Source organism: Marmota monax, unplaced genomic scaffold (assembly GCF_021218885.2).
Source record: "Marmota monax isolate L192 unplaced genomic scaffold, Marmota_monax_Labrador192_F-V1.1 WCK01_AAM20220418_F8-fsc00071, whole genome shotgun sequence".
NCBI classification, from domain to species: Eukaryota; Metazoa; Chordata; class Mammalia; order Rodentia; family Sciuridae; genus Marmota; species Marmota monax.
This window is the reverse complement of record NW_026695217.1, coordinates 7782424-7798616: the sequence shown is the minus strand read 5'-3', so window position 1 is coordinate 7798616 and position 16193 is coordinate 7782424. Positions and strand designations below refer to the sequence as shown.

The 16193-nt window shown below is 50.5% G+C and overlaps 1 protein-coding gene across 3 annotated transcripts in view; it reads right to left on the bottom strand.

Annotated features, from left to right (window-relative positions):
- Positions 1 to 16193, bottom strand: part of Pcnx2 (pecanex 2) — a 174478-nt gene that overhangs the window by 61539 nt on the left and 96746 nt on the right. For all 3 annotated transcript variants that reach the window (XM_058575011.1, XM_058575013.1, XM_058575012.1), the window contains exons 22-23: positions 5373 to 5481; positions 799 to 928 (exon numbers count right to left, since the gene is read on the bottom strand). In XM_058575011.1, coding sequence (XP_058430994.1) covers positions 799 to 928; positions 5373 to 5481 — 239 coding nt within the window. The remainder of the gene's footprint in view (positions 1 to 798; positions 929 to 5372; positions 5482 to 16193) is intronic.

The following is a 16193-nucleotide window of genomic DNA, read 5'->3' as shown; positions in this document are numbered from 1 at the left end:
CTCCTACTACCCACGGGAGCCATGATCTCCTGACTCCTCAGTGGCCCCTGAGACAGGCAGTTAAGAGCCAGAGGTGTGAGCACAGCTCAGGGCGGGGCTCAGGCACAGCAGCACAGGTGAGACACCAAGACAGAGTCCTATGCCACCTGCTGGAGACCGCCTGGTTCACAGCTCTCCCCTCCACTGACCCCAAGTCCTCCGGGCACAGCCATGAGAGCCTTAGGGTCACTCAGCTGTCCCCTGAAAACGACGCCCAGGCTGGGGTGAGGCCCAGTGGCAGAACACCTTCCTCAAAACAGCAGCACCCAAAGCAAACAGCAGCAAAAGTGATGCCCCATGCTGTCACCATGGCCTGAGAGGGTCGCCACCAGTCCCAGTAGGAAAGGAGAAGCCGCATTGCACAGAGCCGGGGTGACACACAGGCGTCCTGACCTGTGCCGGGCTCATAGAAGGGCCACCACAGGAAGGAAGCACTGCGCCCTCAGGCCGACCTTGGCACATGGAAAGAGGAGACCTGTCCAGCTCTTCCTTGGTCACCTGCTAAGACCTGGCAGCAGCCTCTCCCCCTTCCTTCACAGCTGCAGAAACCTGGAGGGGCCTTAATCACTAATTCCCAATCAGCCGTGCTCCTGCCAGGGCCCCAGAGCCCAGCCGATGAACAGGGAGTCACCAGGGAGCCAGGCTGGGCTCTGCCCACCCACAGAGAACAGAGCCCGAGGCCGGAGCTGCCATGGGGAAGGGACAGGGGACTCCAGGTGCCCTGGGGCACAGGGGTCAGCATAGATTTTAGGCTCTTACTTGTAGTTTTTCTCCCAGAACTTCACCGGCCTGACATAGGATGTGATGAAGATGACGCTCCCCAGGAACGGGCTCAGCGGGGCGGAGAAGATGGAGGTGGCGGCCGCCTGGAAGAGCAGCACGGCAGAGTCTGGGGTCTGGAGTTAAGGCAGAGAGGACCTGTCCGATTCTGACTGGGTTCACGATGCTATTTCTCACTGAAGACAGAGGAGGGGCTCTTAACCTCTCCAGGCACAGATTAGAAATACAAGGCTTCCACCAAATCCTGGCGGCCTTGCTTCACCCCCACGCACATGGAATGCTTCTCAGGCGACATGTGCTATGGACAACGCCTAAGGACTGAGAAGAGCCGGCTGCGTTAACTAAGAGGCCACTGTGCACATTCATTGTGCACATTCTCCAGAGCACTGACTATGTGGCTTTGTAAATGAGGAAGATTAAGTGGCACTTTAAAAAATAAGCAGGTGGCATTGTTTGGGGAAGGCCACACCTGTTCCTCAGATATATATATATATACACATACACACACACACACACGCAAACACACACACAATGGAAAACACACACGCACACACACACACGTTGCATACACTGAACGCAGATGGCTCATGCAGGTCTGGTTCACAGGTAAACACAGGTGCATATGGAGTCCCAGCCTCCAGGGCCACCTGCCTCCTCAGCTCTCCCACAGGCTGCTCACTTAATGACAAGTGCTGATTCGCACCCTGAAGGTGGTCAGAACACTGAGGCTGCTCAGTGTTGAACATGGTGTACTGAGCCTTTGGCCTGAGCCCTGTGGGTCTCTGGAATGGGGTCCCAGGAGCCTGGGCTGCAAGAGCAAGGGTCTGGGTGCTGGGGACAATGGGACAGACTGCCTTGCTCTCAAGATGATGCATGCTGCTCCCTGATCTGCAGCAAGGGTCCTGCTGCCCACTACAGACCTGCACTGACCTGCTGCAAGGCCACCCTCCCTCCTGGAAGGCAGGCGCTGAGGCTTCTCTTTTGCTGCTGCACACACGGGCACCACATTTCTTTATTCAGTTTCAGAAAGTTCCAGGAGGGAGTGACAGGGAATGCCCAGCACAGACAGGAGGATGCTCATTGTCAAAGTTGTTGCTGGCCTGGCCCAGGCTGTGTGATTTGGGGGCAGGAGCTCCTCAACATCTGGACTGGGAGCGGGCCTGCCGATGACCACAGACCCTTCCCAGACATCCTTATAGATTAAGGTCAGATTTTTGGCTCCAAGAGTGCCTTTTTTTCCTCCTCCTTTTAACCCTCTCTGTTCTCTCCTGAAGCATTCCCTGCAGTCACACCCAGGGATCTGCTCTAGGCTGAGCTGTGAGGGTAACAGGAGCCTCCACCACCCTGCAATGATAAGGCATTTATGCTGAGCTGGGTTCAAATGGAGAACTACTGAGCAACAGGCTACCAAAGGCCAAAAATGCCTGTGTCTTGGGGTGGAAGCATTTTTAGCTTTCAGCCAAAGAAGAAAGTGATGGGTGACAGAGGTACCCTACTTGGTGTCCCTTGTCACCAAGGAAAGGGGAATGGCAGACTCTGAGACATTCAAGAGGGATGGAGACATCCGAGTCTAGGTGCTGAAGGGACATCAGAGCCAGGTGTGTGGTGATGACTCTGGAGAGCTGAGACGAGGATGGAAGTCACCACGGGACCCAGTGTGCCCAGGGCTCACAGGGACCAGTCAAGGCCAAGTGCTGAAGGGGCAGGCACTGCCCTTCTCTTTGATTCTAAAATTTCTCCAAAGATTACTTTGCACAGTTGCCCAGAAGTTAAGTGAGAAACTACTAGTGGCCAACAGAGAGCCAAGTATGTGGGGAGGACATGCGAGGGCATAGGATAGGAGTGACCACATGGCCTCCAGAGATGCTTCCTGGGGGAGAATCCTTGGGAACATATAGCTGACTCGGAGTAAACAGGAAAGACTAAGCCCGGTCCAGGGATGCTGAGAGGGGCCCCCAGGAGTAGAGCCACCTGAAGCCCTCTTCAGTTCCTTCCAGCAGAGAGGGCCAAGTGCTTGCCCTCTAGCATAGGCGGGACTTCTTTAAAAGCACATTTAAAGTGAAAACATCAACACCAATAATTAAAAGATAAAAGAAAAGGTCACCAAAGGCAGCCTTCCTTCCAGGGTAACGTGGGGAGTCTAGTCCCCAGAAGACAACAGCCTTGGGCAGTGTATGGGTGTTGAAGGGTGAGCAAGCTTGTCTTTCCCTGGAGGTTTGAGCTCAGACACCAACAGAGGGATCAGGGGAAGGCATGCTGGCACTGGAAAAGCAATCTCCCCACGGTGCCCCGAAGGCCCAAGAGCTAATTCAATTCTAAAACAGAGAGAATTATTCCATTCTCAATGCCAGGATGGAGACCACAGTTTCTTAATACAGTAATAAAATAATTAACATTTCAAAATTAGTCAGGATTCAGGGCTGACGTCTAGGAGCCTGGCAGCTTTGTCTGGGTGGAGAATATACCCCCATTCTCAGCTATTTACCCCGTACATCCTGAGCAGAATGCTATTGGACTCCAGGTGGCAAATATCTACTTTGTGACTGAGCAGAGGTAGGAGGTGCATGTGCACAAGGTAGGGAGCAGCCCTGGACGCCACAACACCAGGGCAGTGGCCCCTGTGGAGGCTCCTGCCTTAGCCAAAGGGAGGGAGCAGGCATCACTCACAGGGCCTGGCCAGGAAGGAGGCATGGGGCTGGATGGAACGTTCTAAGGCTGAAAGGCAGATGCCCAACACAGCCCCCCTTCTCCAGTGACTCGTTTACTTAGGAGAATCACCTACACACCAGGGAAGCCCCCAGCCTGAGCGTGCTGTGTGCAGGCTGAGATCTAGGCCAACGCTGTTTCAGGTGCCCTCACGTTCCCAGGACGCGGGCTTGTGCCTTGGATGCTGCATGTGTCCAGGGCAGCAACAGAGAGCCACGCACTCCAGCAGCCCCTGCTCAGCTCTGGGACCACCACACCCACCCAACGAGGCGTCACCAGCTGGGTGGCACAAGCAGCCCTGCATACACTGGTTAGGACCAGGCTCTGAAATCCTACAGCCACTCCCGCTGCAGAGCTGCATGGCAGCCATGATTTCCACTAGCTAGTCCTGCTTGAAATCCTGGATAAGAGACCTCAGACACAGCAGAGATACCTAAAAACTGCCCCATCTTCTTTTGAAGGGTCCTGTTGAGTAGACTCAAGCACCTGCCACTGTAGATAATGCCTGCATCCAAAGGGCAGCAGGGTGGGGCGTGAGCTCACATCTCCTGCCAGACAACCTTGAAACACTTCAGAAATAGCAATAGCAATGAGGCCTAAGAATAGAAACGCAGAACAGTGGGCTTTGTGGGCCCAGCTCTCATCTGCTTAACTCCTTTTTTAAACAAATAACCTCAGAGGAGAGCATTTATAAGACCCAGGCTGTTACTGCCGAAAGATGATGCCAGGCGTGTTTCTACTCCTGAATACCCTGTTCCATCCCAGAGATTCCTCATGAGTTGTCTTAATGAGGCTTCTGCAGATTTCAGGAAGAAGGAGCTGCAGGCAGGAGCTACAACCCGCTAACAATACCCAGGGAGGGCGGCAGAGTGAGAACCAAGGCTCTCTCTCTCACCACAGCTGCCAGTAAGAATGGCCTAGGAGGTGGGGGTGCGAAAGACCGTTAGGAAACAGTGTGATTTAGAATGGTCCTCCAGGATCCTGATTCTAACTGGGTCCAGCCCACGTCTTGGAAACACAGGTTTGCAGAGTACGAATCAGTGGGCTGAGATCTCTCAGGGAAAATTTCTGGCCTGAGTCAAGAATTTTTCAATTAATCTCTGCCTTCAAGAGTACTTTTTATCAATTTCTTTCTCTCTGTCTCTCCACATAAGCACACACATGAGCATGAAATTCAGCTGTGTGGAAGTGATCTTTAGAAGGGGCATCTCAAGTTTGTTTTGAAGTGGATAGGAATAAATTATCATTATGGAAACATGTAAATATACAAAGACACCAAGCCTTCTTGGCTAATATCACTACCAACAAAACAGTAATTTCTCAATACTCAAGATTTTTCAGTATTCAAAAATATTTGGTTAATTCTGTGTGCATCTAATTCAGGATTGTTGAATATTGATGAAGTATATATAAAATACCAGTATTAAATCAAAACATAATAGACATGATACATGATAGCATGATGAACGCACCAGCCATGTCCTCAGTGTCTAATGACTGTGGGTCTGTTTGCACTAATCTCCACAAGTCAAACCAATAATTTAAGCAGTTAATTTCCATTTAAAAGACAGGAAGGATCTCTAAATGCAGAGCTGGGCATGGGAAATGGGAGGATCAGAAAAAATAAAAGCAATTTTTGAATATGCACAGAGAAGCAGTGAGAGTTCAGAATCGCAAAACATCTTTGAAAGCTAAGTGGCCTGAAGGGGATTCAAAGTGCCTCCTCATGTCCCATTAAGACGTAACTGCAGAGACTTGAAAGTCTGCTTCTTGCCAGGTTCAGTGAAAAGCTCGCCCTGTAAAATGTGCACCTCAGCTTGGGGCCAGGACAGAAGCAGAAAGGATACGAGGGATGGCAAAGAGCTGCGCGAACACGTGGAAGGAGGAGCCCCACGCCATCTGCCAGGGCGCCACGTAGGTCAGCACGAACCGGATCTTGTGCAGCAGGTCCCCGAGCTGAAAGCAGAGGAGATATTCATCAGAGAGGCCCATGGTATCTGCGTCAAGGTCATTTAGAGGACATGCATCACAGTCAGGAAGGGGCAACGAGACTGTTATTGGTCTTACTTTCCTTTGTCCTGTAGGCAACACAGCTATTTAAGGATATTTGAAAGAAGCAATAGGAGGACCGGAAGGAAGCCTGCCTGTTCATCTCAACAGACTTGTTCCTTCAAGCTATGGCTACGGTGTGTGTTTTTGCCAGTCACAGCTTGGCTGCTCCCTTCATATGGGATCTTTTACAGGGAGATTCGTGCAAAACCTAGCATCCCCGACATTGTTGAGGTTTTTGAAAATATCAATTTCATTTCATCTGCTCAGCTGCTCTTGCTGAATAAAATAGCTCCATGTCATTGAAGTGAAAGTTACAAAACACTTAGGAAAGCCAAGGCTGGGTGCGGAAGCTGCTCATCGGCAGGCAAGAAGCAAAAGGGAAGAGTGAGCTCTGGGAGGGCAGAGCGAGGGTAGGGGACCTGTGGGCTGAGGAAGAAGACGGAAGGGGGAACATGCTCCGTAGTGTTGGCTGGAGACGAGACTGCGCCTGTCCGTGGGAGGACAGGTGCAGGGGTCAGCCACCTGGCTGCTGACTTGGGCTTTGTGTCAGGTGACCGAGGAGCCATGGCTGTCCAGCTCTGCTGCCGGCACTCGGTGCAGAGTCCGTGTGCTGCAGGCTGCTGCAGAAGGACCCAGACAGGCAGCACCACAGCCTAGGACAATGGAGGGCTTGTCCCCAGACTTGCTGGCTTTCAAAAGACAATGAGAGACATTCTCCACCAAGGCCATCGAGTGAAGAGAAGAAAAAAATTAAATTTGACTCAAGAAGCATTATACAGCACATCAGGAAGCCAGAGTGAAACTGGACCTGGGCTGGGGAGAGAGCTGTCAAGCGGGGGTTCAGAGAGCCAAGAGGACTCAGCCCTCTGCCAAGAGCCAGCTTTGTGGTTCTAGAACACAGGTGAGGAGGCTCAGGCTTGTTGCATGAAGATGCAAAGGGAGCAGAAGTGGGTAAGCAGAGTCCTCTCCAGATCCTGCCTCGCTTGTCTCATCTCGCGACTGTGGCTCCCACACGCACCCTGGATAAACCTAGTTCTGGATAAACATTAAGGTAGAAATAAACACCTTGGCTAGGCCACTGGTGATGAACCAGGATGAGAGGTCTCCCAGAGACCCACATACGCACAACCCTGGGCAGCAGAGATCTGGCTTGTAGAGAGCCCTGGGCATCCATGTGCCCACCAGGGACACCAGCCATGAGCTAGCAATGAGCTTGAGTGACAGCTGCAGAATTGAAGGTGGAGAGAAGAGAGAGGCAGAGGGAAGGGATGGGAACACGAGAGGATGGGAGAGGCGTGGGGAGGAAGAGCCGCGCAGATGGGCTTGGGGACGCCTGGTGGATGGACTCAGAAAGGGAGCTGGACACCTAGCTCTTGCAGATGACCGCTTACTGCCTCCACCTTGACTGCCTGCTTCATGGCAGAGGGCTGATTACCATGGCATTGGGGTCTGCTCAGGGAGGTCATCTCCATGTCAGTCCAGGGCTGGCCAAGGCCTCCTGGACCCAGGTGGACAGGGCTCCACAGCCCTTGCCTTTGGAGTCTGATAGCTAAAGAAGCAGCACCCTACTCCACCTACCAGCTCGAGGTCCCACCTATTAGGTCCACGTGAAATGGTCTCCCCATCTCACCTTGCCAGCCACCAGGTGCTGGCATGGATGAGAGACCCAGAGTTCTAAGCCAGACTCAGGCCTGGCTCCTTCTGGGAAAAGAGGGTTCCCTTTCAAAGCTGGTGTCGCTGCCTTTCCTCCCCACCATCAACCCGACTAGACAAGGAACAGGAAAGTCCCCTGCAGGAGACACTCACACACATCACTTCTGGGTCCCGAGAAGTGGCCACACCCCCTTGCTCATTTGGGCCCAGCTGCCTCCACCAGTCACACGCCTCCGGATCAGAGCCCCTCTCGCCCCCCACCCTGCTGCTGAGAATTCCTGTGTGGTTATTAAGTGCCAGTCTTGTGGCACACGAAGTGAAAACTGAAGCATGAGCAAGGGCCCTCCAGGGAGGCACAGCCCCCAGTGCCCTGAATGAATAGGGCACGGAAAGCAGCTCCGCTGGGCTCCCTGCACACTGGTGTGTCCTGGGACTCGCAGCCGCCTCTGGAAGAGCTGTAAGTAGGTCAGGCGCAGCTCTGCAATCAGCCAGGCTACCCTGGCGAGCCTCATCTGCAAGTTTAACGCTCTCCCAGGTCCGACTCCGCTGCATTATGATTAAGTGAATCTATTACAATTATTTTTTGCTTAGCCCAGCAACTTGTATTTACGCACAAGCAAAACCAGCTTCCAGATGTCTGAAGGCTCCGAGCACCAGTGCCCCTGCTCTGATTGCAGCAGGGCCCCAGGAGTCTCCCTTCTTCCCCTTCTCTGTGCCTCAGTCTTTCTCAAGAAAACTGAAGAAGGAAATGCAGGCTTGCTAAGATCTTCTACTTGGGCTAAGAACGTAGACTCTGCTCTTCTCAACCACTGAAGATGCCCATCTCCTGAGCGTCAGTTCTTTAGGTCTCTGGTTCCTGACCACATGGTATTTAGTGGCCCCTCTGCGACACCACAGGAGGAAGCAGCAGTGCTGGGGGCGGGGAGCTCACCTCCCAGTGCCAGGAGTGTGGCTGGAGTGCATCCCACCCAGGTCTGGATCACAGCTCCAGCTCTGCTCCTGCATGTCCACGTTGAAATAGGGGTGATGGCCCCTCCTTCCATGCCAAGCCCAGACCCTCTCAACTTTTAGGGTAGAAAGCCAGGCTCAGAGAGGTTTAGTGGATTGTACAGGTCACACAGGAAGTTACTGGCCTACCTTAAACCAAAATCCATCACCATATATCCCTCCTTGAAGTGCAGCTCTATGAACCACAGCAACAGGAAGTACCGGTGTTACACAGCACCGGGAAAAGGTCTCCCTAACCACCACTCAGCACACAGCAGGGCCACAGGCACAGGCACGACAGACCATGGTCACAGGGACCTGTTCTTCCCAGCCACAATGGTGAGGAGCCTGGCCTAGCCTGGAAGAGCCTTTCAGGATAAATGCCATCAACAAGGCACAATGTCACTAACAAATCTGGTGACACGCACGTGGAGGGAATGGCAGCCTGTGGGGCCACCTATGCTTGCTGAGCTCCCAGCTCCCAGGTAGATGGCTCATACCTTTATTCTTAAAGTGTGTCGAGGCAGGATCCAGCTTAAAAAGACTCACCTCCACATCTTCTCTTTATATTCTATCCTCTTTCAGGGGGAAAATGGGTTGGAGAATAAAGCACCCGTAGGAGCCCAAACAGAGCTGACTGCACATAAGAGGAGCCTAAGCCCCGATCACCATGAGCACAGCATGTGCAGTGGCTCTGCACTCCGCACTAGTCCACGGTGTAGGGAACCACATGATGCTAAAGGTCAGGTGGTACAGGTAGCCTCACCAACGCCTTCCCCATGACATGGCCATGCGCTGGGTCTAACACTGCACTACAGACCTCGACACAGAAATCCCAGGTGGGTCAGCCATGAATCTGCACCCTGTAGGGCAGCCCCCAAATGTCTGCAGTTAAGCTCTCTCCCAAGACTTCCAGGGGATTATGTTATGTGTTTAGAGTGTGGCCAGGGCCAGAACTAGCTATGCTATGGTTAGTCAAGGCCAGAAGCACTAGGGTTCAGTGTGTAGCGACAAAGTCATAGATAGCAACTTGCAGTGAGCATGCGCCCTATATAGCCTGTTGGCCGTGCGCCTTCTTTGTGTGGCCTGTGTACAAAAAAGGCCTATGGAAAAGACTCAGGGTGTAAAAATGGGCAAATGGAGACAAAATGGGGCCAAATGAGGACTAAAATTGAACTGGCTGGGGACTAACACTGAAGCTGGAGGCTGAGGCCACCTCTGAAAAGCACATGTACTATCCTAACTGCGTCTCCCACCTTCTTCCTCCTGGTGAACCCCCAGTCCGTCTTCTGGTCAGAGCCCTGCATGGCACACCAAGAGGAGGCTTTGGGGCCTCTGTTTCTGTGATGCTCACCTCACTCCTGTCTCCTACCTCCACGATCCTAACTCAGCTTGATTGCACTGCGTGACAAACCTCACAAACCTAAAAAGAGAAAGCCAAATTTTTTGTCTTCTTTCCACCGAAAACACTAGGAAAGAGGAAAGAAAGTCACAACAGAATAATTTTGGCTATCTCCCAAAGAAAGAAAGCCCCCATAAATATTGTCATTTCAAATGACCTGTTTTGGCACTATCTTTTCAGTTGAGCATAGACATGCTGTTGTACATCTGCTGTAAATAGTAAAGCCAACTGTGTACATCCACAAAACATCCTAAAGAAGTGTCACCAAGTAAAGGTGACCCCCAAAACCTTCCTTGCTGGTACATTCCCCAGTAAGGCACAGGCCATCTTTCTCTGGGGACTGCCCCATCCCAGGGACAGAGTGGGCCAGGCATTGGCCTTGCCCATGTTCGGGCACTGTCTCTGAAGCTGTTTGTGCACAGCCCAATTTGGTGGAAGAACAGCAATCCCTTTCAACCCCAGGCGCGACTTTCCGTCCTGCTCCGACTCCCCACAGGCTATGCCCTGCGGGCTGGTTCTACGACTCCAGGGCCCCTGTGCTTGGCTGTCAGACCAGCAGCTCTCCTCCTCGGGAAGATGTGCACTTCAGTGACCGTCACACCAATCTGGTCGCCAACACCTGAACTTGAAGGTACACGCGAGGCTGAAAGGACTCACAGAAACACACGGAGCCAAAGGGACATCGAGTCCAGAAGTAAAGAACAGAGAGGACGCTGGGTCTCTGGAGGGCCTGTAGCAGAGGAAGACCTGAGGCGGTCCAGGGGACAAGTAGTGAATGAGTAGGGGGCCAGCTGAGGGCCTGAAGGCCACAAACAGAGGAACTGAGGGGACATGGGGCACAGGGGGCCACATGGGAAGTGGGAAAAGGCTCAAGAGGGTGGAAAGGGGAATCCAGTGACATCTCAGACCTGGGGCCCCACTTTTGGTGGGGAGGGAGGGTCACTTTGATAGAATAACAAATCAATAACAGAAAATACGATGAACACACGTTGGGATATTAGATTTAAATCAAACTATTCTGGCTGAAAACGTGACATAGAATTTTATTACATAACCCTAATGAATCATCCAGGTGGTGGTTGTAACTGGTGACCAGGTGAATTTCATGTCAGGAGGAGTCCACCTCAGCAAACACTGTGTGCTCAGTACCTATCACGAAGCTCCCACTGGAGGTCAATAAACCACCTAGGACACAAAACAGAGAGGCCAAGGGGCACCTGTGACAGAAGAGGACACTATTCATGCAATTAGAGTCCCCAAAGGAAAATATAGAGAGAAGCAGGAGATATTCTTGTTGAGTGATGGTCCAGAAATACCCAGAATTCAGGATGTAGGGTCACTACACTGAAGAACCACATCAAGTCCTGTACCACATACAAGAAACTTTTCCTCACTCATATGATCAAAGAGACCACATAAGATCAAAGTCAAAGAGAAAATCATCTTTCTTAACAGATAACCTACAAGACAGTTGTAGATGGACAGCTGACTTCCTATTGGAAAGAATATGCTGGAAGACAATGTCATAATGTTTTCAAAGTATTGAGAAAAAATATCAAATTAGTATTTTGTACATAAGTGCAGTGTTGCTCAAGTAAGAGGTGGAAACATAGACCTTTTAGAAAAAAAAACAAAACACCCACAGAACTTTGCAGAAAGAACAGTGAAAGAATACACTAGAGAAAGGACACTATTACGGTGTCAGAAGAGCTATGCGAGGAATGATCCATGTGAGCGTGAAATGAAATATCATAAATATTTAAGGTAGGAAGAGAGAATCAGAGTTAAAGTCTACAGTTCTCATATTGTCTGAAGGGGAGAAGGTTTAATTTTGTACACTAATTGAGTGTATTTATTAATAATGTAAGAGTAACCACTAACAAACTGAAGATTTCAAACTTTTATTTCAAACTGGAGAACCTGCACCACAGAGACACTGCCTCCCACATGCATAAGTTCTGGCTCAGCAGGTCTAGGATAGAGCCCAAGAGCATGCATTTCTTATTATTCTAGGTGCTGCTGATGCTGCTGGTCTAGGCATCACACATGGCCAATCATGCTCTAAAGGACATACAATATTCTATCTCCAAAGTCCTGGAGGGAAAAATAATTCAAAGAAAGTTCATTTCATTCATCAGAAGGAAGAAAGGGAAGGATGAAGAAAAAACATTATAAATAAAATTCAAATACCAGGATAGAAAACAGTTCAAACATATTGGTAATCATAGCAAGTGTAAATGGATAAAATTTGCCAACCAAAACACAGAGTCTCAGTGTGCATTAAAAAGAAAAATCTTAGCCAAGTGTGGTGGCCCACGCCTATAATTCCAGCGGCTCAGGAGGCTAAGGCAGGAGGATCGAAAATTCAAAGCCAGCCTCAACAATGTCAAAGTACTAAGCAACACAGTGAGACCCTGTCTCTAAATAAAATACAAAATAGGGCTGGGGAAGTGGCTCAGTGGAGGAGTGTCCCTGAGTTCAATCCCTGGTACCAAAAAAAAAAAAAAAAAAAAAAGAAAAGAAAAGAAAGAAAAGTCTTGCCGGATCTTTTTATAAGAAATACCAAAATTACCTAGAAAGTTTTAGGTAAAAGAATAAAAAATAAAAAAGATACGATGTATCCCACGAAAGCACACATATGCATTAATCCACTTGAATGGGTCAACTGGGTAGTAACTGTAGGCAGGTGGGGTGTGGCTGGAGAAGTAGGGCAATCTGAGTGCCTTTGTTATATATTTTGACCTTGTTGAGAACTCTCTCTGCTTTCTGATGGCCATTTCCTGAACTGCCTTCCTCCATCGCATTCTTCTGCCATGATGTCCTGTTTCACCGTGGGCCCTGAGGAATGCAGCCTGCTGTCTATGGACTGAGACCTCTGACACCATGAGCCCCCAAATAAACTTTCCTCCTCCAGTTGTTCTTGCCAGGTCTTTTTTTGTCACAGTGGCAAAAGAGCTGGCCCAAACAAAAGGTATCAGGTAAATTCTAGCCACAGGAAAGCTGGGTTACCTGTATTAATATCAGACAAAACAAACTTTTACTCAAAATAGATAAACAACAGGACATAATGACAAAAGAGGGGACTCACTAAGAAGATAGTTGATATTCTGTACTTCATGTGCAGTCTCAAAGCAGCTGCTGAGATCCGCACATCTTCAACAATGAACAAATCCACCACGCCTGTCACTCACCCAGACAGCCAGTAAATAAGCACACAAAATACCTTGACAAACAGAATCGACAAGCATCTAAGAGGGATGTATATTACAACTTCACAACCAACTAAAAAAAGAATATAGTTGTCAGGCAAATGTACATTTACAAGAATTGATGATTTATCAAACCACTAAGGAAGTCTTCACCAATGCTGAACATTACTATTATGCCTACGGCTTTGCAATGAAAAGTTAATAACAAAAAGTTGCTAATACAATAGCAAAATACAACCACAAACCTTCGCATTTGGATGTAATAACAACAACAAAATAACAATGAATTAGTTAAGAACAAATGATAGTAAAAATTAGAAAATATTTAAAAATAAATGACAAGGAAAAGCCCCAGTACCAATCAGAAGTCAGCTAAAGCTGTGGAGAGGAAATGATACAGCTTTACAATGTGCATTGTAGAAAAGCTCCATAGTTTATATTGGGAGCTAGTTTTAAAGCTGAAATCAGAGAATAATATTATGAAAGCTGAAAATATAGTTGTTGCCATCCTTAAGTCAAAAAATCCTCAATAAAATATTTACAAAACGAACCTGTAAATGTATAAAAACACATCATCATCCAATCTGGTTCATCTCATAATGGCTTAGATTTTTTTTTTAAGTGAATGTAATTTACAAAACTAAAAAGGCATAAAAGAAAAACCACATGGTGCTCAGTTGGTGCAGGAAGGATGTTAAATAAAGTCAACACCCACACATAAAAATCCCTGAAAAACCAGCAGCAAAATAGTTCTTCTTAGCCTGACAGAGGCACCCATGTAGCAAGCGCCACATTTAATAGTAGAATACCAGAAGTGTTCAGCAAGAGGTCTCCAGAAAGATGAACAGGATTGACCTACAGTAGGAAAGAAAGAAGGACCAGGAAGGGACACAAAGAGCCAAGGAGGGAGAAAGGAACTGGGTGATGGTTTGTCTTGGTGAAGAGCAGTCCAGGAACTGAGAGCGGTGGGGAGAAGGCAGAGGGGTGGGCTGGGAGGCAGAGGGAAGCACAGCAGGCCTCCAATGGATGGCCTCCTCCAGCCAGACACTTCAGGCCTGCAGAGAACACAGCAGCCCGGAACCTGGGCTACCCTCTTATCCCATAACCGTCCATGAGAGCACCCACAAATGCCAACGCATAGCCCTTCCCACTGTGCTACTTATCAAGAGGTCTCATCTCTGCCCACAGATTCAGGAACAAAGAGTGACCCTGGGCCTGTGTGTGGGCATCTCTCTTGTGGAGGCAGAGGGGGCGCAGGTTACGGGTGCTGGAGAGGGGCTGGGAAGGGGCTAGGGAGGAAGGGGGCCAGGGTGGATTTCAGCATTGGCCACGCAGCTGGAAGTCTTGAGTACAGGACGCATAGGAGCAGAGCGGGCTCTTCCTGGCGATCCCACAGCACTGTTAAGCATGAAGCTTCAGCATCACAGCATGTAGTTAGCAGGCCAACAGGGTGACATCAGCTTGTCCCATGAAGAAGATCTACAGTGGAGCAGGCTGTGGTCTATCCTCAGTTGTGCAAGAAGGACTCAGAGGACCCCGAGCTCTGAGTAAGCCCACAGTGTAAGCAGACAGCAGGTGCAGCCAAGGACACTCACGAGAAGCCAGGAAAACCGAGATACCACGTGCAAAGCCAGCAGAGGAACTCTGGGCCACCTTCCCTTCTCCCACACACCCCATCCCCTAGGAAGTGAGCGATAAAACAACGTCCAACCACCGCATCCACATCGGACTCCATTCCTCAAACACCAGTTTCTGGTCTCTGACTCCCCTGGATTCAGTCATGCACACTGAGTTGTCCTCATGGCCTGCACCCGTGGGCGCTGCAGGAGGCGGGAGACAATGATACACAGTGGCCCCGCACTGGAGGCACTTCTAGTCTTCCAGGGAACAGGGATGCTGTGGCCTGCACTCTGTTTCTGGACAAAACCATCCCACGGCACCTGAGCGTGAACGCAGAGAGCCTGGCGCTATAGTCACGAGGTGGCTACGGGAACATTCCACCTGCTGTTCCATGCAGTCTGGGAACAGGACAGTTGAGTCTGGGTCTGAGTGTGAGAACTGCGGGTCGACACAGCAGTGTCCTCCCCAGACACCTCCCCTTGCCCACTCGCTCTGGACGCTGCTCAGGGTTGGGGTGTGTCAGTAAATGAAAGAGACAGAACCTTTGCCCTGTGTCGGTAAATGAAGGCCAGAATCTCTGCCCTGGTAGAACTTACATGAGGACACCTGGGAGGAGCATTTCTAGAGAGCAAGGGGACCATGTGACACAGGCACAGCAGAGCAGAGGGCTTGCAGGAACACCTGGGTCCAGCAAGGGGAGAATGGGAGAGGAGGCCAGTGTAGCAGAGGAAGCAGGTGCGCTGGCCTGTGGGCCACTGTGGTGCATTTGGCTCCTACTTGGTGTGAATTGGGAACTGATGCAGGGTTGGGGCCAGAGAGGGGATGACATCTGGTGTGTGGTTCTAAAGAGGGACTTGAGGGTCTCTTGGTTCCTGCTCTGATGTGTGACGAACTTGGAAGTTGTCACTCCTGTGCTAACAAGAAAAAGCCGGACAAACTGACAACCAGTGACTCCTTAGACCCATGGACCACTGCTGTCCTGGGGTTGAGGCCACTTGAGAATATGGAGAGACAGGCGCATCCTGAGAGCCCCCACTGAGCCCTGCTTGCCTGGGAGAGAAGCAGCTGGAGCCTCAACTGGCAGGACCTGTAAGTGAGGTGTGGTGACTCCTGGAGGCCGAGGGTGAACCAGCATGCGACCAGATCACTGGGGGCACCAGAGCCTCAGAGAGGACCCTGAACCCACTGTTTTACCTCTAGAAACCCCACGAGGTTCTCATGGTGCAGGTCTGAGAACCACCCCCTCCCCAGGCTCCAGCAGAGTCAGAGGAAGCCACAGGCCTCACCCCTAGACTGGAGGGCTCCACAGGAGCTGCGTCCAGGTGGGAGGGACGCAGCCTCCCAGCCCACTCTGGGTGTCTCCCACAGGGAGGAAGGAACAGGGTCACCAGGGGTGGGTGCTCCAGGGAACCAATTAGGGAAGGACACGGAGGGCCCAGGGAATAAATCCATAAGGCCCTGGAAACCTCCCAAAGGTCACAGCCCCAGACACAGGCCTGGTAAAAACACTTACCCAGAACAGAATCCTCCAGTCCCCACACCGTGCACAGCAAGAGGGACCAACACAGCAATACGGAGGGGGTACTACAAGACGGGGCCCTCTGAGGAGGGCTATTAGGAGCCAGAAGTTAAGAGGAGACAAAACCAGGAGCTCTGGAAAGACCTGAAGCTAAAGGGAAGTCAGTTAAACACAGTCCAGCTCCCAGTCAGCTCAGTGGCAGTCCTCACACCAAATGCCTGTGTCC